This window comes from Pholcus phalangioides, unplaced genomic scaffold, assembly GCF_987345545.1.
Source record: "Pholcus phalangioides strain wild (caught in Gottingen) unplaced genomic scaffold, Ppha-v1.0 ptg000024l_1, whole genome shotgun sequence".
NCBI lineage: Eukaryota > Metazoa > Arthropoda > Arachnida > Araneae > Pholcidae > Pholcus > Pholcus phalangioides.
Window position 1 is genome coordinate 9,682,361 of NW_028301616.1, and position 25,101 is coordinate 9,707,461.

General features: G+C 38.3%; 1 protein-coding gene across 1 annotated transcript in view; it reads right to left on the bottom strand.

The window, feature by feature from the left end:
• Positions 1–672: 672 nt before the first annotated feature.
• LOC149068707 (uncharacterized) overlaps positions 673–25,101 on the bottom strand; it is a 29,216-nt gene continuing 4,787 nt past the window's right edge. The window contains exons 2-6 of the mRNA XM_089251107.1: positions 24,941–25,012; positions 13,436–13,465; positions 10,300–10,533; positions 7,796–7,960; positions 673–1,683 (exon numbers count right to left, since the gene is read on the bottom strand). Of these exons, the coding sequence (XP_089107233.1) occupies positions 1,106–1,683; positions 7,796–7,960; positions 10,300–10,533; positions 13,436–13,465; positions 24,941–24,977 (1,044 nt within the window). The 5' untranslated portion in view covers positions 24,978–25,012 and the 3' untranslated portion in view covers positions 673–1,105. The remainder of the gene's footprint in view (positions 1,684–7,795; positions 7,961–10,299; positions 10,534–13,435; positions 13,466–24,940; positions 25,013–25,101) is intronic.

Genomic DNA, 25,101 nt, shown 5'->3' on the forward strand with positions numbered 1-25,101 from the left:
CTGTTAACGTTCTTAAATTGGACAGTATATCAACGGTGGTGGTGGTGGTGGGGGGGGGGAAGGTGAATTATCCAGCAAATTATAGGAAATTCAACTTTGAGTGTGAGAAATTATGTAATTTTTTTTATGGTTACCGTCATTATAAATTATCTGAAAGATGAATAATATGCATAGTATATGGATGAATATTACCAAATCTTACAAGGTGTCTTAGAATTCTACCACCAAAATGAGAGGGATGGTAGAAAAAGTCAAGACTAACAATTTTCCCAATGGAACCCAGGGTGCTTGACCCTAACGAGAAAAAAGTCTTTGCTCCTGACCAATCAGTAGAGTTATTTTTTCTGAATGTTCTGTTAGAAATGTGCTACCATCAGTGTCCATCATATGGTACTATCTAAAGTTCTGAAATTTTGAGAAAAAATCTTCTCCCACTATCAACATTTTCTAGTGGTAATTATGAAATATTATTTTCTGAGAAGACTAATATTTGAGACAAGACAGACCACCAACTATGCCAATCAGAAATTGTACGAAACAGTAGCTTACTAAGGCTCCCTTTTCTCCTCCTTGAGGTCTAGTCCAAGGGTCATAGTCCGCTTATATGGGAGATATGAGAATTTTCCCCCTTCATCAGTCGCCAAAAATGGCAACCTTACACAGAAGGTGAGGGTTCACAGTTATATTGCTTCCAGTTATAGGCAGTTATGGAGGAAACCTTTTCTCTCCAACGAAATTATGTAAGTGGGCATGAAAATTTTTTTTTCCCCTTTACTCTCAGAATTACTTTGGAGATTTTTCCCTCTCTTTGTTGGTGCCAATGGCTTAAATTCCATGTTGAAATACGTTGAATTTACGACCTTAAGTTCCATTGCAAATTAATTATGTCTTGAGTATCTATCTTACCTCTCATTTCGACTGTAGAGTTCTGAAACACTCTAAGTATATATAGTATGATGATATGACGACAATAAATGTACACTGCGCTTTCTCCTATGCACCTGTATGCTTGTGATCGAAGAGTTATCGAATTCCAATCTTTTCGATGGCCTTCATTCGGAATAGTTCAGAATTGTAATATTTTGCTTAAAAACATTTATAGAAGCTAGAAATCCTCTGGCAAACTTCGATCCCCGCAGAAAACCTCACTGTGATGGACGCACCTCGATTCTTCGGTATCAAATAACAGTCCGTTTGGACATTTTTTCAACAACACTTCCTCGTCGTAACATTGAAAAAATGCATTACAGAGTTCTTTGTGGGGGAAAAGTCCCCGAGACTTTGGACAAACGGACCTCAGATTCGCTTCGAAACTCTCCTGCGAGTCGCCGTGGCGTCCAGAACTGTCCAAGACAGTGTACGGACTGCCAGGCCCACCAGAGTATTTCTGGCCCGGTTTAATAGGCTTCGATGAAGAGCCCTTTTTCTTATTACTCATGGAATAACCCACTTCCTCAGACCCTTCGCCGTGTTTTACAAACACGTATGCTTCGTGGTGGCCATCGTCGTCATCGTGGTCTTTTTTGTAACTGCCATCGTCGTCATGGCCGTGATCGTCGTCGTCATCGTCGTGATTTCTCTTCTTCTTTCTCCTGTTCTTCTTCCTACGTTTCTTATTTTTGTATTTACCTTTTGAGTGGCTGTCGTGGTCATCGTCGTCATCGTGGTACTTCCTGCTTCCGGCTGTTCACGGAAAAAGACAAAATAAGCAAATTAAGATAAAATTCGATTTTCACTTAAAAGAGAACAACAAAACGAAGATGCTGTAAAAAATGAAAAATAGATATGTTTTAATTTCTCTCTCTAATAAATACAGAAAGAAATTTGAATTTTGAATTAGTGACTTAATCACTTTTGAAATAGAGGTTTTCACTCCAAACTACGCGGGTGTATAGCAGGAGATTATAGCAGACAACTTCAACCCAGTGGAACGAATGGGGCTTGCCAATTAATTCCATCCAACCCACGAAAAATGTTCCACTAGAAAATTGTCAATACGTACACACAACAACAACACGATATATACCTAGGTTGACCATATTACATCGATAAAAATACGAGAAATCGGGATTCCTTATTATGTGGCAAATGAAATTGCCATCTAGAAAGAAATTTTTTATATCTGGAACCAAAAGGTAGAGAGCCTCCATCCAGAAAAGTCTTTCCATTGGTCTCTATGTTTTGGTCCCAACGGCTGAAGACTCTGCTTGGAAAATGCAGATTGCATCGGCAATGTTCATCGAACATAAGGGGCCGTTCAAGTATTACGTAAGCAGATTTTTAGCCATTTTTGCCCCCCCCCCCCTCCCTGTCAGCAAAATTTCGTCAGCAGCTTAGAATGCTTCATATCTTCAAAAAGGGTGGTTGATGACGTAAGCAACCTTCAAACTCCCCCTCCTCCCTTGTCATCAAAGTCAGCAAATCCGAAACCCCCTCCCTCCCCCCCCGATGCTGACGTAATACTTGAATGACCCCTAATGAATATATCGGTGGTACTTGGAGGGAGGGGGGGTGTTTCGTGATATCTGATGATTGCATCTGATACTGATCTTATCAAAAGAGATTGTGAAGCCGAGCTGAAAAAAAAGAAAGGCTGATCAAACCAGCTTCTGTCGAAATAGCGATCAACTGATGGTTCAGGTCCAATCAAGATCTGTGCCGGAGAATTATCAATTGATAAGTCTTGATGCATAAGATGCATTGCCAAGAAAAAAGATGGCCATAGAATACAATGCATTCGTACGATATCAGCACGCGTTTTCACATATCGCCCAAGCAAATACGCATGTGATTTTGCGATTGCAGACACGTCCCGTTTTCCTACCCGTAATACGAGAATTGAACTGTTCTACGTTTAAATAAATCAAAAAAGGCATACAATACTTATTCAATCAGGTTGATGTAAATTTGCATGAAAATATGCATGTAATAATCCGTTTTAAGTCGGATATTCTAATTTTTTGAAACACAGAGGAAAACGTAATTTGACTCTTAAAGAAACATTCAATATACTTTATGCAATTTTTTTGGCGCCGATGTGTTCAAGAAAACCACAAAGTAGATGGAAATGAAAATTTCAGCCATACTGTAATTTTGACTTTCTAACGTTCATTTCATGAACTACGGTCGTAAATTTCTGGGATGTTCTAATTATTTGAAAAAATCGTGTATACCAGTTTCCGGTTAGCCAGTGGTAGCAATATGACATATCTGGCCCGTGGACTGAAAAGGTTGTGTGCACCCCTGGTCTATAGCCACTTTTATGATCCACAAACAAGTTATTACGATTACAAAAATTGCAAATTATGCTACTTCTATCTCCATGGTTAGGAAAGATGACAGTTCTTCGAAAACATAACACCACATCAACACATCTCAGATTTTGTCAATATCTCAAGCCATTGGTTCCCAACCCTTAGTAATTAAACTATTCACAACTACTCATAAGAAAGAGTAAATGACAGGCGTGTCCCCGTTCAGGGCTGTTTGAACGAGTTAAAGAGTCCACAAAGGGGAAGGGTCCTTTTAAGCGGTTGTCCGATTGCTCTCACGATGAATAGTTTGAGTGAAAAAAAATGAGTTGATTGTCCTAACCCTAATGTCGGAAACATAGGCCGTTTGCTTTAATCCCCCGATTTCTGAGCATTGCAGGCAAATTTTATATCTAAATCAATTCTGTGCTCAGATGGCAAAATGTAATGTCACTTTTTCAAAATTTCACGAGAGCAAATTTGTAAACAATATTTTGAATGCGATACTGTGTCTTTTTGATTTATTGCAATTTGCCTCCGTTGGTTCCTCGTGAACCGGAAGAGATGGAAGAAATTTTGTCACTTTCCAAAATTTTGACGATCGATATACCAGAATGCGAACAACTCAATTTTTTGGGAAAAGTGACTTGTGACATTTTGCCATCTGACCACAGAATTGTTAGTAAGCAGATTAGAACTTCTCTTATTCTGAAATTTCCTGATTCTGAAACGTTTTGCAAAAAAAAGTATACCCGGTCAAAATTCTTACATGCCCTGAGTATGTCGGACAATAGATTTGTTCAGCCCATGTTCCAACCTTCAAAACAATACGAAATACATTGCAACGGCCATCAAGTTTTAAAATGCTATTTCATTGGTTCAGGCACATGAAGTCCAAAGAAACATCTTATTAACCGATATTTCACTATATACGATTTTGAAAAAAAACAAAAACGAAAGGTAATTCCTGTAAAATATTGAAGTGAAATATGGCTAACAGAATTTTAAACTGCTGCTATCTGCACAAATCGCTAATTCCAAGTCACAAGATTAATCGTGGCTAGTATTATCACGCAAATACAAGATTTTTGCTGATCAAGATTCAGATGCCAAGGAAGCCGTAGAAGAAAAGACGGACATAGTAGAATCCGTGTTGCGTCTTGTCAAGCCGCTATCTGCTGATGCCGTCATCATCTCGGACATTCCACAAACAAGAAGAACATGCAGGGACGATCTACTGTTCAGGAGGGCCTTCGAGATTCCAAGTCACATGAAGAACCTGGAGACATCCAAGGATAAGGAAAGGCTCTCTGATTATGTCTTTGAGAGCTTCCTGACTCTAACGACTGTCTGCCATGAGGACTCATGTAACATCGTCCGGAAGAAGAATCCGAAAATGAAGACGTAACCTGTTAAAAAATTTCTGCGATTTTTTCTCCAGTCCCGTTTTCTTCGCCAGGAGCAATTGAAGCAAGTGAAAGCGATCTAACCATCCCTCTTCAGCCTCTGGAACAGCCTGCAGTGGTACCAGATCAAGTTGCGGCGAAGAGTGACGAAAAAATCGCTGATCCAATTCCCTCGGCCGTGATAAATCGAGGTCAAAGAAGGAAGATACCCCAGTTCACATCTCCAGTCAGGGAAATTGGAGAAGAATTTCCAAAGACTTGGATGCCATATGCCCCTCTGGTTTTCAAGCAAAGATCGTGAACAGCAGAGTCACGGTAATTCCAGGGTGTGCTAATGATCACCGCCTCATTACCCGTTACTGTGAGGCAAATAACATTGTCTTTCACACATATCTCTTGGATTGTGACAAACCTGACTCATACGTCATCAAGGGCCTGGAAATTGACTCCTCTAACGAGGATATTTTGCTCTCATTACAGGACTTAAATTTTCAGGTATCCAAGGTCCAGCAGCTGAGACGACGTCGTGACGGGAGGAAGCTACCCATTTGGAAGTTGGACCTTCCCCAAGTCCCGGAGTCGGCGAGGATCCTGGACCTAAAGGTCATAGATCATCACATATAAGGGTCGAGAAGTTCAAGAACAGAAATGCACAGAAGAATATCATCTGCTACCGCTGTCAAAGATGGGGGCACCACAGCTCTGGATGTGAGGCGCCGGAGAGATGCGTAAAGTGTATTCTCCCACACCCGTCCCGTCTGTGCCCCAATGCACGCGGATAGGATACACCCCAGTGCACGAACTGCTTACTGTTCCATACGGCGAATTACAGAAAATGTAGGTTCTCACCGTACAGCAGGCAGTACAAGCAAGCCGAAAAAGAAGCCCTTATCTTAGTCTAATCAGGGACCTTCTAACAAGCCTAAGGTACGTATTCAAGACAGAGCGGCCGCAACCCCAACCCATGTGGGAAAAAAAATTGAAAAGGAGCGTAACTGCTCAAAGAAAAATGCATCTCCTAGTTACTCACCGGGTACAAGCTTGGACAGCGTCGTCGATCCAATTGACGAACTGGCTACAGATATTCAGCCCTTCATTATGAAGTTTATGAGGGCCAACAGCGAGCTAAGCCTAACCGAACTCGTTCAGCGGTTGCAAGCCAGCGTTGGGAAAGCGGTTTCGGTCATCGAGAAGTCGTTGTCAATGATCAAGAAGGACTAATTTTCAAGAACTTTGGGGTTTTTTGCGTTACAGCCCGCAAGAGCTGGTGTTTTTTCCCCAATTTCCACCCTGAACAATCGATAATTTCGACTAGTATCATGTTTTTCAAGTGAAAGTGCTCCTCAGCCAATGGGGAGCAAGCTGCAGTTTGGACCAATGGGGGAACTCCTGCTGTGACGTCACAGACTTAAAGAAGTGTTGTGGCGGCATTTTTCGTGTCTCCGACCAAAATTTCACCAATTTCTACCGGATTAGACAAAATTTTTTCTTTTTCTCACTTACACGCACGCATTTACTGACATCCACTTTTTTCCCTTCTTCATAGGCTCGTCTTGGGCCCGTTCTTAATCCCACTATCAGCCTCTCCTTGAGCTGGGCATGGGGGTAAAAATTTGATTCTGGTCTGGATATCCGTTTTGTCTTATAAGATGCACAATTTATGAAAATGATCAAGTATTCTGTAACTTGTGGAGAAATTGATTCCTCGAATAAAAGAAACGATAGAAAGTGAAAAAACAGTGACCGGATTTCATACGCATGTAAAAATACAAAGTAATATTCAAAGTCAAAGATAGATGTCGCTAAAAACAAAACTAGTCTATTCTGACACGCAAAATCACCGAAACCAAAACTGAACAAAATTCGCTCACCAGAACAGAACTAAAAAAAAAAAATTATTATTAATCGATATTTGAGTGCATGAAATATTTCTAAAATTAAGCCCATCTGTAATAAATTTTATGAAAAAGACAACTCGCAATATAAATTCCTCCACAAAAAAAGATGAAAACATTAAAAGCATTGCTAAAATACGCATCTGTTTAAAAATTAGTGTCACCATCAGATGACGCTAGTAACAATTTTTTCCGCAATGTGTTTTGATACCCTTCCATGTAGCTTGATGAATTTGGTTACACGTTTGCAAAAAAATTTGTGTAAGCACTACAGTTTTAAGGGGAAAACACCCTGTAATGGTGGATGTCTGAACTGATTGAAGAGATCAATAAGGTTTTCTCAAAATGCTACGTAGACAAGAACCAAACGATTTTCAGAATTGTGTGGAGTTCCTTCCTCTCTAGAGAAAGGCAACATCATTGGCGTACGCAAAACACAGGGGAGGAGGTTGGGATTCTAACCACCCCCCCCCCCCACTTGAGCTGAGATTATAGTGTTATTTTGCAGGAAAAAATGTAACACCCCCCTCCCTTCATAAGGGGAAAAATTTAACCCCCCAGAAAATGCTGCGTACACCTTTACACAACATTAAAAATGAAATACGAAAACACTTTCTATTCACATATATATACAGTAAATTCTCGGTAAGTCGTCACTCCGGTTAAGAGTTGGCATTTTTCTTCTATCCCATCTAACTTCATTAGACAAAAATGTTATTAAACCCTCGTTTACTCGTCGATAATTTCGGTTAACTCTGCACTACAGAAAGAATTGAGAGAGAAAGGAACAGATGATTTTTCTATGGCTCCCTAAAGAAAGCTTGATAACATCAAAACGTAACATGTTCAAAAGCGACCACAAAAAACTTTTGTATCTGCTGTGATCTATTTCGTTAGTAACTAACTAACCCATTTATTTAGTTTGGATCCTATGAAAGAATATTTATATTATGTATTTATACCCCGTGTACTGGTATGTAGTACGACTGTATATAGTTTGTGCCGCATAAGATCAACTGGAAACAAAACACCTCAATGTAAATGCACGAGCCCCTTTGCAGAATGTAAGAGTGTACCCACCATACTTTCCTATGAATAACTGACCACCAGAAACATTTCTGTTTCTTTTAGCCAAAACTAACAGCTCTCGAGGTTTTATTTGCCACAGCTCGTATTGTGTTCACGTATTTATTTATGCGTCGCCATAAATTTATGGTGCAGGAAGTATATAGTTTATACTTACGCAATGTACATATGACGGCATCTTTGTAGTTGCAGACTTGCAGATTAGCATCGAAGTAGAGTCCTTTCTTGCAGCGGTATTTCTTCGCCTTATTATTATTGCAGAGAACGAACTCGTCACAGCGGTGCTGACTTGGAAAGAGACCATCTCTACCTCTACAGGGGCCTAGAATAAAATAAAATATATAAATATTATGTCGCATTCACATACAATAAAAATAATACATAATCAACTGCATTTTGATAAATTTGGAAAACCATTTTTTTAAAGACACTATTTTGCCAAAAAAAAAGGTTTAAACAGAAACTATCTTCGCAATCGTTGATTCAAGAAACACGCTTTCGATTACAAAACGTTTCCAAATGGTTTATTTAAAATTTCACGAATTTCTCAACGGGTCGTATAGGAGAAAGAAATAAGAAAACATAACTTTTATTAATATTTCTACGCGTTAAATCTTCAATTAGTAGATATAAGTGGTACTGGCAGAAGTTATTTACGAAAAATTCCATGTTTTTGAATTAATTTTTCACCGAGATATTGCATATGTAAAACTACGAATTTTTGAAAACTTCTATGAGGACTGTATTTTATTTTGCTTAGTAAGTTTTTTCGGTTCCTTCGTTCCAATTTCGCGTGATGTTTGGGTTGCCATCCACATGAAGCTCTCATATAATACTTTAAGTTTAAACTCAAATTATACTGCATATATACATAAAAGTTATACACTACAGTTTTTTTTTTTTTTTCAAGAATCATGTAGAAAGTCCATTTTTTGAAAAAATTAGTTTTGGACTTTCACACGTCGATGCACATGCTACTACATATCATATGCCAAAAAAGAAATTGCTCTGTTTTGTAAAAGATAATAAAAGATATTTCATAGCTAAAGTTTCAAAATTTACGCAGAAGAGGTACATTTTGGACAGTTTTTTCTTTTGCTGCTGTTTTCCAGAAAATAGTTTTTATGAATAATTTTTGAATGAAACGATTCGTTATTGTGTTCAATACTCTCGTTATCTGCGACGAAATTATTTCGAGTTGAATGACACATACACCAATAATCGTTATAAATCATTTGATAGTGAAATTATGACAATTAATTTTATATTTCACTCTGTATTTAATTGGACTTAATTCAATGCATTTAATTAGCCGTAATTTAATGCATTTTTGGTATTAGTTGAATGCATTAAATTCGTAATGTATGAAGCATACCCTCAATAATCTATGATAAATACTTAAAACTTGGCAAATGATTAATGAAAACTTGAATCTAATATCTCGGTGAATTATAATTCGAAGGTTTTTAACAACTGACTGTTGCGAAGATTAATTTTAGGAAAGAGAGAAGATTCAACTACCCTTGCGGGGAATCGAATCCAGGTCCTTTCCCTTTCCGGGTAATCACTTTCCCATCTTCGTAACAGGCAGTTGTTAAAAGCCTTCATTTGGTTGCGGAGAATGACGTCATCCTTTCATAAGTCACCATCTGGTGGCAGCGCCAGCAGTTGTGAGCTTGGCCCGAGTCAGGTCCGGCCGTCCATGTACGGTACCTTTCAGTGTATAAGAGCTCCAAGGAATGATTGAGAGATTCGTTGCCTTCGTAGTTTAGTGGTCTAGGGCGTTCACCCGGAAAGTGAAAGGACGTGGGTTTGGTTCCCCGCAAAGGCAGTTGAATTTTCTCTCTTTCCTAAAATTAATCTTCGCAACAGCCACTTGTTAAAAACCTTCGTTTGGTTGCGGAGAGTGACGTCATCCTTTCCTAACATTATAATTGTAAAATATATGGTTTCGTTTCTTAAATGACTTTTTTTAGTCATAAAAAGTGAACAGGAGCCCATTTGATTAATAGGAAGATGTAGTACGCACAAGTCCCTGTTTCATTGTTTTGAGTGTTTGTTTGTATTCAAAAATTGTTTTGAATACGTTATTTGCAAATAAGTGCAAATCTTGTAGTTATGAGCCGCTATGCGATTGCGTGGGCATCATGCTGGACTCTCATCGTGAGGATCTAAGTTCGAACCCCGTTGACGCACTGTGGTGGCTAGAGCGAGCCTCTCCAGCATGGACCAACTCAGCTAAATAAATGTCTTATATCCCTAGCGGGACAAAGCCAGGACCCTGCCTGGTACTTCAGTGGTGACTAGCTGCAGTTGTTTTTCCTCGGTTTTCGAACTTCAAGGCGCGAATGCGCGAGCCCGTTTGAAAAAGTCCGTAGAGAACAGGCGGACCTTCAACATGATACTTACATAACATTAAAACTCGAAATGCATATACATACACTCACACAACACGTTCCGACATGCGCCGATTCGTTTGAAATTTCTCAGAGGAATGTGTACGAGGTGCATGTTCGGTCAAAAGAAGAGGGAGAAGTTGGAAATATGTTTCTCAAGTGAACGGCTCGCGGTTCAAACAGTTTGGGGGCAGCCCGTATAACTGATACAATCGAATTTGCTTAATACCAGTCATAACAATTTTCTACTTGTCTCACAACTTACTATGACATTTAACCTGCCCGGGGAAGTTGCACATTTTCTTTTTGGGATCGAAGAGTAGTCCCGGAGCGCAAGCCATCACGTTCGGTGTTCCGTCCACGCATTGGTAATAAGACGTGCAGTCGTTCGGGTTCGGGAACATCCCGTTCTTCTTCGGGCAATAATCCGGTTGGCCGTCATCGTCGTAATCATCTTCTTTGCTGTGGTCATCGTCGTCATCGTCATGGTCATGGTGGTCTAGAAAAAAGACCCATCAAAGTGATTATTGTGTGAACATTCGCAAATAACGGCTGGTCATTTATTTCATTCTACAAATTTTGAATACTATAGTTACAGGAGGAATTGAACGAAAAAAAGGCAAACAAAAGGAAAAATTATGAAATTCCCAACGCGTTACGACACAAACAATGGGTGCGGTCTTCAGAAAATAAATATAACCACGACCCTGCCGACCGAGGATCCCACTTAAGGCGGTTACCAAAATTCTCACTCCCATTTGCTTTGCGAAAAAATACGACTGTTCAAGTCAAACTACGTGTGGTCAGAATGGAGCTGAGGGTCTGCATGAAATCAAAAGCAAAGCTCTGATTTTGTGCTTTAATATTATATACAGGCACTCAACTTCATTCTGACCACACGACGTTTGACTGAACGGACGTATGTTTCAGCTGTGCAACCTGGAGTGCGAATTTGGCAACCAAACCCAAGTGGTATCGTCGGCCAGCGTGATTGTGGTTTCATTCTTCTGAAGACGTTACCCATTGTTTGTGTCCAAACGCGTTAGCATTTGATTTATTTTTTCCCTTCGTTGAATTCCTTCAGTGATTATATCAGGCAAAGAATAATTCATAATCTTCCTTAATAGCCACGAGGGGACCGTTCAAGTAGTACGTCAGCAGATTTTAATTTCTAACCCCCCCCCCCCCCCCACTGGCAGCAAAATTCCGTCAGCACTTCCCCCACCTCCTAACGAATATTGGGATCAGAGACGTACACGGAGGGGGGAGGGGGCACGAGTTTCGCTATGCCACAACCTTCCCCCCCGCCCCCGATGATAAACAAATTTTTTAGAAACAAATTAAAATTTCGGAAGGAAATACCTTCCGAATACTTAAGCGGTCTGAGGCACATTTAGACACGCGCTTTTTGTGGCACAGTTTTGGAGCACTTAAACGGCCCGCAGTGCAGTTCCGAACCACTCAAGTTATCCGCGGGACATTCCCAGGTTATTTATGTGATCAACGGCATACTTACAGATCATTTGAGTGACGCGCGGCACAGTTCCATTGTCCTTCGAGCAGCCCGGACGCATTTTTAAATCACTTGAAGTATCAGCGAGGCATTAACGGCCGTATTCACCAACACAGTTTCAACTGAAATTGCAGGTGGAAGGATTGAAGATCGAAACGGATTGGTTAAATTAAGGATTTTAACCAATCCGTGTCGATCGCTGATCGTTTAACCTGCGATTGCAGTTGAAACTGTGTTGGTGAATACAGCCGTTAGAGATCACTAAAGTGGTTCTATAGAGGACTTATTAATAGAAAGAATGTTAGTTGAGATGCTCACAAACAATAGCGGAAGGTTCTCGTTTTTGGTACATCCAGTAAGATGCCATTAAGAAAAACTCATATTTTTATAAAGGGTGGTTGATGACCTAAGCATCATATTCAAACCCCCCTCCCATCTTGTCATTAGAAGTCAGGAAAGGGGTCATTCAAGTATTACGTCGGCGTCGATGGAGGGAGGAGGGTTTTCCGATTTGCTGACTTTTGGTGAAAAGGGGTGGTGGGGGGGGGGCTTTGGATAATGCTTACGTCATCGACCATCCTTTATGAATATATGAAATATTCTTAATGGCATCTTATCGGTGTCCAAAAACGGAAAAAAAACCCTTTCAATAGTTATTGGGCACCCCTGAACTAACATACTCCCTATTGATAAGTCCCCTACAGAGCCACTTTAATGATCTCTAAATGTTTCACGGATACTTCAAGTGTCCTGGAAATGTGTCCGGGCCACTTAAGTGCTCTGGAACTGCGCCACGTGTCACTCAAGTGATCCGTAATTATGCCACGGATCACTTAAGTCATCTGAGAATGTTCCGCGGGTAACTTGAGTGATGCAGCACCACACTGGAGGTCGCTTAAGTGCTCTAAAATTGTGCCACAGGGTTTTCTAAATGTGCCACGGATCGTCTAAGTGTTCTGGAACTGTGCCGTGGGTTACTTAAGTGATCTTTGGCTGTAAAAGTGACCTTAGAGGACTACTTCAGTGATCTGAAAATGTGCCACGAGCCACTTAAATGCTCTGGAAGGTGTGACACGGGTCATTTAAGGGATTTGTAAATGTGCCGCTTAGTTCAGTTTTACAAAATTAGGTTTAGGGGGAGCCACATCAGATAACCTTCAGGCCCACATTCACCATGCGGGTGGGTCGCAATGAATTTCTTAAAGATAAATTTTGAGTTCTTACCCTTTAAATAGCATTGAAATTGACAGAAATCGATTATAATAACATATAACGGCATTTTCTTTCGAAATTTTAATTTTTTTTTTTTAAATTTGCATTAAAAATATTTTTTTTTCGTCTGAGGGGGATCGCACGAGCCCCCATGCCCCCTTCAGCGTACGTTTCTGATCCCACCAACATGCGTTAGGGGCCATTCAAGTATTACGCAAGCAGATTTTCAGCCATTTTTTACCCTCCTTCCCGCCCCCCCCCCCCGTAAGCAAAATTTCGTCAGCAGCTTAGAATATTTCATATCTTCAAAAAGGGGGGGGGGGGTTGATGACGTAAGCAACTTTCACACCCCCTCCCCCACCTGCCATCAAAAGTCAGCAAATTCGTCACCCCCCTCGATGCTGACGTAATATTTGAATGGCCCCTTAGGAGGTGGGGGCAGTGCTGACGAAATTTTGCTGACAAGGGGATGGGGGTCAAAATGGCTAAAAATTTGCTGACGTATTACTTGAACGACCCCAAACCCGGAAACCCCGCTCCCCGCCATCGACGCTGACGTAATATTTGAATGACCCCTAATTATCGGTTCACCATATTGCACAACCTGGTAAATGAGCTAAGTAACGTCGTATTTATTACAACAAATAAAGATGAATTGGTGTTCGTATTATCTTACCTCTCCCACTAGATACACGATGCAAGATACCTGAAAATATAAAGAAAAATAGTATGACAAAAAATCAAAACTGGCAAAATCCTATGATTTTCCTTTTTAAAATCAAATTACATTCTCAAACCACTTAATTAAATTCATTATAACTTATAGTCTATAATATATAGACTATAAGTTATACTTATAGTCTATATATTATAGCCAATATAAGTTATACTTATAGTCTATATATTATAGCCAATATAAGTTATACTTATAGTCTATATATTATAGACAACAACTATAGTCTTTACTTATAGTCTATAGTTGTTTGCATACATAATATATATTTTTCTATACAGGGTGTCTAATAAATTCGTGAATAGTTGAAATATCTACATCGATATATCGATGTTTTCTCTATTTCTCCGCATATATATATGTTTTGGTACATGTCCTGAATCCGGTTAATATAGATAACCGCTTTTCATGCATAATCACCCAGGATTTTGGTAAATTTGATAAATTTCCCTAAATTGATCTTGGCCGGCGATCATGGACAGTACCCAAGTGTCATTGGTAAATTTAATTTTTAGGTGCCAAGAAATTTTCAATTTTACCGGTGATCATGCATAATCGCGTATTTGGTAAACATGATAAATAGTACTATGTGGTATATTATATTCATGATAATTAATACAAATACAAGGCCACAATAGGCAAAATGCCCAACGAGGTGGCTGAGAAAAAGATGGATGTCATATATTATAAACATATTATACAGCAACCCAATTAAAATGCAATTATAAAAATCATGTATTGTATAAAAAATCACCTTCATACATGTATTGTGTCGTTATATCGGGGTACGACATTAAATTTGTTATCATTATATACGGGTCCGACTATATTCATCACACATAATAGACTCATTTGGAGTTTTATCATATTTATCAAATTCGCCAATTACATTAGGGCATTATGTATAATCACAAATAAAGGCGATAAATTTCAAGTATTTATCAAATTCACCAACGACACTTGTATGGTTATTACGCATAATCGCCGGTAAAAGGTAATATTTTCAATTTTTTTATTATATTAATATTTTTTATTTTATATTATATTGTATTTATTTATATATTGTGTAATATTTTCAACTTTTTTTATCGAATTTGCCAACGACATTTGTAGGTATTATGCATAATCACCAGTGAAAGTGATAATTTTCTATAATATTTATCAAATTTACCGACAACACTTAAATGTCATGCATAATCACCGGTAAAAGCGGTTGATAATACTAAAAAAATACTTTTTAGCATTCATCAAAATTACCAATGACATTCGGGTATTATTCATAATCACCTCCTCCTCCAACTCTTAAGCAGATCATGGCCCGCCGCTCTGTCTCAATAAAGAGATTTCAACAGGCGGTCGAAGAAGACCTGGACCATGCTGGAAGCTGTGCATGTATGTATTGTGAACCTGACGTGAAGACTCTTTCTGTGTAATGATTTTTATGCGAAGTGCTGCCATCCGCCGCCAATTTTTCTAACTGTGAGTGAAGTGTAATGATTGAATAATTGTATCGTTGTAGGACTGTTGCTCTCTGTGGCGAGACTTTCCAACGGAAAGATTGGCTCGCATTCACGCTTCGAAGTTCGTAAACCACATAAGCATAATCACCGGTGAAAGTAATAATTTTTTCAGTATTTATGAAATTTAGCTACGGCACTTGTGTATTATGCATAATCACCGATGAAAGTGGCAATTTTTAGCATTTATCAATTCGACCAACGATGCTTGGATATTATGCATAATCACCGGTAAATGCGATAACGTTTTCAGTATTTAGTAATTTTACGAACGACGTTTGGGTATTATGCATGATTGCCGGTAAAAGCGATAATATTTTTAGTATTTATCAAATCTACCAAAGACGCTTGTGTATTATGCATGATCACCATTAAGTAAAGTGATAATGTTTTCAGTATTTATCAAATCTACCAACGACGCTTGGGTATTATGCATGATTGCCGGTAAAAGCGATAATATTTTTAGTATTTATCAAATCTACCAAAGACGCTTGTGTATTATGCATGATCACCATTAAGTAAAGTGATAATGTTTTCAGTATTTATCAAATCTACCAACGACGCTTGGGTATTATGCATGATTGCCGGTAAAAGCGATAATATTTTTAGTATTTATCAAATCTACCAAAGACGCTTGTGTATTATGCATGATCACCATTAAGTAAAGTGATAATGTTTTCAGTATTTATCAAATCTACCAACGACGCTTGGGTATTATGCATGATTGCCGGTAAAAGCGATAATATTTTTAGTATTTATCAAATCTACCAAAGACGCTTGTGTATTATGCATGATCACCATTAAGTAAAGTGATAATGTTTTCAGTATTTATCAAATCTACCAACGACGCTTGGGTATTATGCATGATCACCAGAAAATTGGTAATATTTTCAGTATTTATCAACTCTACCAACGACGCTTGGGTATTATGCATGATCGCCGGTAAAAGCGATAATATTTTCAGTATTTATCAAATCTACCAAAGACGTTTGTGTATTATGCATGATCACCAGTAAGTAAAGTGATAATGTTTTCAGTATTTATCAAATCTACCAACGACGCTTGGGTATTATGCATGATCACCAGTAAAGTGATAATATATGTTTTCAGTATTTATCAAATTTAACGACGACGCTTGTGGATATTGTGCAGATTCGCCGGTAAAAGTGATACATTTATCAAACTTATCAAGATGATTGGTAAGTATGCATAATAACCGGACATTTATGTATAATAACCGATTTATCACATAACATTTACCGTAATATATATATATATATATATATATATATATATGTATATATTGCATATACTTTGCATGGAGGATGAATTCTAGTCACTGAAGGAAGATGTGCTATTAAAATGTCATTTTTTCCCTTTTTTTCGGTAATGTCAGTGCCACGCTCGACAATGCACCGAAATCGATTGTTATTTTCCGTTTTTTTCCCTGTATTTTATTTGTATGCTTTAGATAGTTTTTTTACTTCCAACTGTGTTTATACGTATCAAACATTTCTATGAGTATATTTGTACGTATCAAACGCTCGAACGATTTTCCAATTTACGAAACTCATCCACCGTGAGAAAATTGCACAGATCCGTGTGGGTATAATTCCGTGGTACTATGGGATAGAAAATTGTATTCCAAAAAAAATATACGTATATGTATTTGTTTATATAATACGGTTTCCTCTTTCCGTATAAAAATCTTTTGAGAAATCTTTGCATTCGGATGCAATTATCAACTCTTGGGTCGTAGCGAACGAATTTAAAGGCATTTATTTTCGCAGTTTCTTTTGAGAAATATAGAGGTTCGTGATACACTACTTCAACCTTTTACGAAGCGCGGAGCCACTTCACTGGCTTGGGAACGCCCACCGGGCCGCTTGAGTTATCGTAAAATGCTCCTCGAGCCACTCAGGTGATCTCAAAAGGGGCCGCAGGTTGCTAGTTTTCCCCTGAAATGCGCCGTGAGTCGTCCATGTGATTTGGAAGTGTGCCACGGGTCATTTGAGTCATTCTAGAAATGTGCCCTGGTCATTTGAGTCATCTGAAAATGCGCCACGAACCACTTGAGTAATTTGCAAATATTACACGAGCTAATCAGGTGATCTCAAAAAAGGGCTGCAGGTTGCTAGAGTCATCTGGAAATGCGAATCGAGTCACCCAGGTGATCCGAAAGTGTGTCACGGGTCACTTGAGTCCTTTTTTTTTAAATGTGCCTTGGTCACTTGAGTCATCTGGAAATGTGCCTTGAGCCATCCGGGTGATCTGAAAGTGTGCCTGGGGTCACTTGAGTCATTCTCGAAATGTGTCCTGGCCACTTCAGTTACCGGGAAATGTGCCTTGAGCCACACGGGTGATCTGGAACACGCGCCACTTGAGTTATTTGGAAATGTGCATCGAGCTAATCAGGTGATATCAAAATGAGCCGCGGGGCACCTGAGTGATATGTGTTGGAAATGTGCCAAGAGTCGCTTAAATTATCAATAAAAATGCAGCAGGCCGCTTAAGCAAACTGTTCTTGAGCCCCTTGAGCGATCTTCATACGTCCCGCGGGCCACTCGAGTGATCAAGTAAATATACCACATGCCACTTGAGTGAGCTAGAGGTGTGCCGCAGGTCACTTTAGTGATATGGAAATGCACTTGTGGTCGCTTTAGTGATCTGAATTTGCACCATTGGCAGCTTAAATGTTCTGGAAATGTGCAGCGAGCCACTGAAGTAATCTGAAAATGTACCAAGGGCTAATTGTGTGATCTCTATAGTCTTTCGTTGGCCACTTGAGTGGTTTGGTTATTTGTCGCGGGCCACATCAGATGACTTCGAGGGCTACATTTGGAACGTAAGCCGGGGAGAGGGTTGAACATCTATGCTCTACTACAAGTGTGCAAAACCAATTTTGTCCGCGTGCCAAACATGCGGTATTTCTGCCGCTCTCGGGCCAGATACATGGATATAAAGAGTGTCCATATGACCCGTATTTCACAGTATATTCCCATCTGAACTTTTTTGTTTCATAAAATGTCACGTTTTTTCCTATATTTTTAACAAGACTTAGTAGAATCTTTGAAATCAAGAAAATTGAGATTATTTTCATGACTTATAAATTATATTATGATGATTATGAATCTATCAAAAATTAATTATGTATATATGTATATATAGTCAAATAAATATATTCATCTCACATATTTGTCGAACATACAATGGAACCACATTTTGACTTCCGGTAACCATTATTTTCCCCGATTGGTGGATTTTTAGCAATTTTAGAGGAAGTTGGCAATTTTACTTGGATTTGACAGTTTCTTCTGTTGTAAATGACAACTTTACTTGAATTTGAAAAATAAGTTTCTGTAGTAAATGGCAACTTTACTTGAATGTGAAAGAAATTTCAGTAGTAAATGGCAACTTTACTTTCCTTTGACAATTTTTTAGGGTGTAATTGACAACTTTACTTGCCTCAACACAATTTTTTGGCGATATCCCGTAGTTCGGTGAAAGAAATATGGTTAGCGTAGGTATTAAACGTGTTTGGATACTTTTCTACCTTCGGGATTTACTTTTACAGGCTGGACGGGAACGCCCTTGGCGGGCCGGAGGTTGTCCACCTCTACTCTAAGGAATTTCATATATTTTCCCAGAATTTTTAAATACAGTCGAATCCAGTTATACAGAATTCCCAGAGACGGGAGAAATCACTTCGTTACAACGAAATTTCATTACAAAGAAATTCCAGTTTTTTCAATTATTCCTATGCAAAAATATCTATGGGGATTAGAAAAGCGTTCGTTAAAACTAGATTTTTTTGCTATAACGGTATCAGCGTTAAAATCGGGATTTCGACTGTATATTTTATCGGACATTTTTGAAGTTTCATCGTAGGTCTTAAGGCATAAATTTCATCTATGTGTGTTTTGACAGAATCATTTCAGCGATGGATTTCCCACATAAAGAGGGGAATATTTTATGGGAGCGTAACAAAAATGAAAGTGAGATGGTGCGAATTCCGGTCAGTGTATGATGGATGCGATAAAATACTATATCTTGGGCTGCTTCTCATGGAAGTTTTTCCAGTGACCAAAGGAGAATGAGAGCATTAAAAATGGATCTTCTTTTTGGGGCACTTCAGAGAAGCATGTCATCTACACTGGATATAAATCTACGCAGTTTTCCGCAACGAAAATTATATTTTAAAATAAATTATAAATTTTTGTACGCTTACTCTTTTGAACGGTCAGTTTTTGTGGTTCTCTGATTTGCATCTTTAAGACATTGCCGGCCTTATCATACTAAATGTTGATGGATCTAAACACTGTTGGTTCGTGTAAAGTAGTGGTTCTCAAAGTGTACGCCATGGCTCCCAAAGGGCGTCGTGCCAAGTCGAGTGTATTAATGAGTGCCAATATAATGATTAGTAGGGTAGGAATCAGGCTTTACTCCTCATTTTACCCGACTTTCATGAATATATGACTGTTGGGCGGAATAACTCGCAGGCAAATGACCATTAGAGAGAGAGTGTGTGTGAGTGAGCGAGAGAGAGGGCGGGAGCCGCAGTTAAATGTTTTCCAAGTAAGAAAAGGAAGCAAGTGGTAAATTATGACGGTCATCATTTGCATGCTATCGGTAAAGTGATGGCTGTTTAACGCCCGTGGTAAGTGATGACTAAGTAAGAGGCAGCGGTCCACGATGGTTGAGTACAGCCACTGGCAAACGATGGCCGAGTACGACCGCTGATAAACGATAGCCAATTAAAACCACTAGCAAACGGCTGGTATGTAAAACAGCTAATGAACACACTGGGTGAGTAAAGCCAGTTGTAAACAATAACCAAATAACGTTGCTAACAAACGATGTCCAATTAACGCCATGGTAAACGATGACAGTGTGAAGCAGCTGATAAACGATTACTGGATAACACTGCTTCTAAACAATAGCCGAGTACCGCTGCTTGTATACAATGACTGACTAAGGCAGCTGATAAACTAAGCTCTAGTTAAACCGCTGACAAAGTTAAGTAAGTAAGGCCACTGGTAAACGATGGGCGAGTGCAGCGGCGAGTAACTAATGCAACAGATATGGAAAATTGGATAAATAAAGAGATATCGGCGTTTCAGGGGGAGGAAAATTCATCTCTGCCCTCACGGGAACCCAAACGCCGGTCTCTAAATCAATTATCGAGTTACGGCATTTCCAAACAATGGTTAAGTAAGGCCGCTGACAAACGATGGCTATGCAAGGTCACTGGTAAACGATTACTAATACTACTACTAAACCATACATGCACCTCGTCCATATTCCTTTGCGGAACTTCTAACGAATTGGTACATGTTGGAATGTGCGTGTCCGTGTCGTGAACTTAATGTGAAGCTCGTTTCTGTGTAATGCTTGTGTTGCCATCTGCCTCCTATTTTTCGAACTATAAGTGAAGTGTAATGATTGCAGATATTACTGTTGTAGGCCTATTGCTCTCTGTGTCGGGACTTTTTTAACGGGGAGACCGGCTTGCATTCCCACCTAGGTAAACGATGACTGAGTAACGCCACTTGTGAACAATGGCTGAGTAATAAGGCAGCTGGTAAACGATAGCTATACAAATCCACTGGGAAATGACGGCTGAATGAGGGCACTGGTAAATTATATCTAGCTCAAAACAGGCACGGGCAAACAATCACGAGGATGCGGGAACAACTACTAAATGATCACCAGGGCAAGAAAACCAGGGGAGGGAGATGGGGAGGGGCAAAAGAGTCTGAGACCCACTGAATTGTAAAGCATCATTTCCAGGCTTCATGAATAATTCATACAAACTTGCTCAGCATTATCTCCATTAAAAACAAAATACAGTAACAGCATAAACAGCCATATTGAACACACCCCGCGAAAATATTCACAGTTAAACCTGAAGATGTTCAAAACTAGACCCGATCTCTCTCAGTGGAATTTCAAATTTCCCCCGCGTCGCTGCAAAGTATTCATTCCAATATAAACAGCAGCTCTACGAAACATGCATGTACAAATAATAACCAGAAATATCGGCACAAATCTAATAAAATACAGATTAGGGAATGATTTTACAAGAAAAGAGCAAAAAAAAAAAAATAAAATGAAATTACATGGAGTATTGAAACATTATAAGGGATGAAATTTTTGCACACTCTTCACCGTCACTGCCAAATGCCTATTTATTCTCTTAGGGCGAGATTAAGACGAGAATGAATTCCTTGTTTCCAAATTCCGGAAAAGAATTAAGGTTTCGAAATTCCATGTTCATGTACGCAAACACTATTTTCAAATAGATCTGAGAAACGCGAAAGCTATTTCTTTAGTGAATACATAATGTGTAATGTACATACATGCGTCTTTTACGGAAATAGATCCATTTCCCCTAGTCAATGAATTCCAAAAAACAACTTATTTTACGTGAAATGGTTGGTCTCTGGAGAAATTCCGGAAAATTTGTGCTCCGGGTTTAAAGAAAAACCTGTTCAACATTTCTTAGAAACTGAGTGCGTTTCGATTCCTGGCTTCTTTATAAGATGCATATTAGGGTGGATCGAAAAGTATAGGAATTTTTTTTTTCGAAATTACTTTTGGCTTGGGGTTGGGAAGTTGTGTCTTGGGTGTATTAGTTTACATAATTTTTTTTTATTGAAATCCATTCATATCTTCCGGTGCCCCAAGCGCCCCAAAAATAGTTAAAAATTTAAATTTTATTTAAAAAAAAAATTTCGAAATTACTTTTCGCTTGGGGTGGGAAAGTTGTGTCTTTAATATATTAGTTGGCGTAATTTTTTTTCTTAATTGAAATCCATTCATATCTTCCAGTGCCCCAATCACCCCAAAAATAGATAAAAATTGACATTTTGATAAAAATTTATAAAAAAAGAATTTTTTCGAAATTACTTATGGCTTGGGGTGAGAAAGTTGTGTCTTGGATATATATATATGTGTTGCATAATTTTTTTAATGAAATCCACTCATATCTTCTGGTGACCAAGTGCTCCACAACTAGTTAAAAATTGACATTTTCATGAACATTTATAAAAAATTGTATATTAATGAAATTTTTTTTATAAATTTTGCAGAACATTCAGGTATTAAACTATAAACTTCTAAATAATAATAATTTTATAATATAATACATGAAGTATAAATTTAAAAATCAAAGCAATAAATCATGAAATTTATAAAAATTTAACTTATATAATGACTTTTTTAATTGTATTAATATGAAGATTTACATATTTCTAAATGTTGTAATGCTTTTTGGTATTAAAATGTTTGTTGTGGCTTCCTGATTTTATCCTATTCAATATGAAGCCGTGTCTCTTCTTTCTCCGCACGCACTTTCAGACGCCTCAGACACTAGGCGAATGCATCTTTCAACTGCTTGGGTATGGGATGAATATTTTCACACATTCCATTCAACTTTTACTATACTAAATAATTTTATACATTTAATAATAAACGATAAATAATTTTTTATTCTCTGCCTATACTATTTTCGATTATTTAACTCTTTTTTTCAATTCAAAATTTTTATAAAAATCGACTTTTGTCTAATATTTAAGTGTCTTGGGGCACCGGAAGAAATTAATTCAAATTGAAAAAATTTGACATTGATGCTAGTATACTTAAAAGACAATTTTTGCACCCCAAGCCGATTCTTTTATCCATATTTCGATTTTTTCGATCCACCTTAATGTATATGTTACGGTGGATGTGATAAATTCCCCTAAGTTTATCACTTTTACCAGCGATTATTCATAATAACCAAGCACCGTTGATAATTTTGATAGATACCAAATTTTTTTTTTCATATTTACCAGTGAATATGCCAATACCCAAGAATACCAAGAGTTGTTGGCATACATGGTACATCGGAATATAAATTCATCGCATTTGCTGGTTGTTATGCATAATAGCCATTTCGTATTGGTAAATATGATAAATCGGTCCTATTGTCGTGATAAGATTTGTTACTCAGATGACCGTACTTGTGAGTCTGAGTCTGAACCGGACATAATGAACTCTGATTTAACGAATTTTTCTGAACACCCCCCAAATAACTCCTATTTCACGAATCTTGAAACAGGATCTCGATATAACGAATTCTTATTAAGCAAATTTACCGGTCATGCCCCGGTATAATGAATTATCATCTGAAAACATTTTACGCTTACTTTACAATATAGTAAACTTCTATTTATCAAATGATTTCAATTTTTATCCCGATATAACGAACTCCCATATTTAACAAATTCTTCGATGTAATGAATTTTTAATCATGAAATCACGGTTTTAATTGTTAAATCACGAAATTCATAAAATGGAAGTTCATTACATCGGGGTCCAACTATATACATCAAACATAAAAGACTAATTTAGGAATTGTTCCCATATTTATCAAATTCACCAGTTAAACTAGGGTATCATGCATAATAATTGGTGAAAGGGGTAATTTCAAGTATTTATCAAATTTACATGCCTAATTATCGGTAAAAGAGATATTTTTTAGCATTTATCAAATCTACCAACGACACTTCGGTATTATACATAATCACCGGTATCAAAGTGATAAATTTATCCAACTTACTGCGACGATAAGTGATTATGCACAATAACTGACGATCAAATGTAATAAGCGATTGATCACATTTACCGTAACAGATATACAGTGTGTCCTGCAAGTCCTTTGATTAGGCCTTTATGTCATCAACCATTCGTCGTATAGAAATATTTTTCCAATTTAAAAATTTTCATTATGTGTTCAAGAATCACTCTGTACTAGTTTTCGAGAGTGAAAATACAGTGTGTCATTAAATAAGAAATCTGAATCTCTATATTGCCTTCTCTTTTCTAATTTGCAATTGGAAAAAGTTGTTGCCTTTTCTCTTCTCAGGCCGGAGAAAAAAAATCGGGAAAGCACAGCATATACTGACGGGCAGCGTTCCCACCCTTTTAAGCTGTTCTTTCCCAACTTTTCTTCAATTTTTGAATTCAAATATCGCTATTTTTTTATGTTGGCCTCAGGAAAGACATGGAAAAACTTTTTAATTGGAAATTAGAGGACAGGGAAGACGGTATAAATTTTTTTATTTTATGAGACTCTGTATTTTTTCATTCTTGATACTGGTACCGTGTGATTTTTGAACACATTTTAAGCATTTTCTAAATTAGAACCATACTTCTATGACGAACGGTTGATGAGATAATGTCTGAATTAGGACTTACAGGACACCCTACATATACAAAGGTTTTTTTTAACAGCTGACTGATGCGAAGACATATTTTGGAAAGGGAGAAAAGTCAGCTGCCCCTGCGGGGAATCGAACCCACGTCCTTTCATTTTCCGGGTGAACGCCCTAGACCACTAGACTTCAGAGGCAACGAATATCTCAAGCTTTCCTTGGAGCTCGTGTGCGCTGAACGGGACCGTACATGGACGGTCGGACCTAACTCAGGCCAAAGCTCACAACTACCGACAATGCCACCAGATGGCGACTTATCCGAGGATGACGTCTCTCTCCGGTGTCGGCAATTGTGAGCTTTGGCCTGAGTTAGGTCTGACTGTCCCGTTCAGCGCACACGAGCTCCAAGGAAAGATTGAGATATTCGTTGCCTCTGTAGTCTAGTGCGTTCAGCCGGAAAATGGAAGGACGTGGGTTCGATTCCATGCAGGGGCACAGCTGACTTTTCTTCCCTTCCAGAATATACCTTCGCATCAGCCAGCTGTTGAAAAACCGATAGCGGAGAGTGGCATCATCCTCGGATATGCGTATATGCACATACAAAAAAAAACTACACTCAATACCCGGATGTAGTAGCAACAATAAATTATTCACTTAGAATCCTGATATTAGATCCGTAGCGAGGGAAAAACTACCGCATGTGAATTGATAACAGTCAAAATCGATCTGTTTACCTGTGAGTAGTAAAAAGACTAGAATTTTCTGTTTCATCCTTCAATATCGAACGTTCAATTTCACTTCATTTGCTGAAAAAGAAAAATTGAACAAAGAAGAAATTGAATAAATTCTCAGGAAAAATAGTTTACATACAATTTCTCAAAAGAATTTCTCCTAT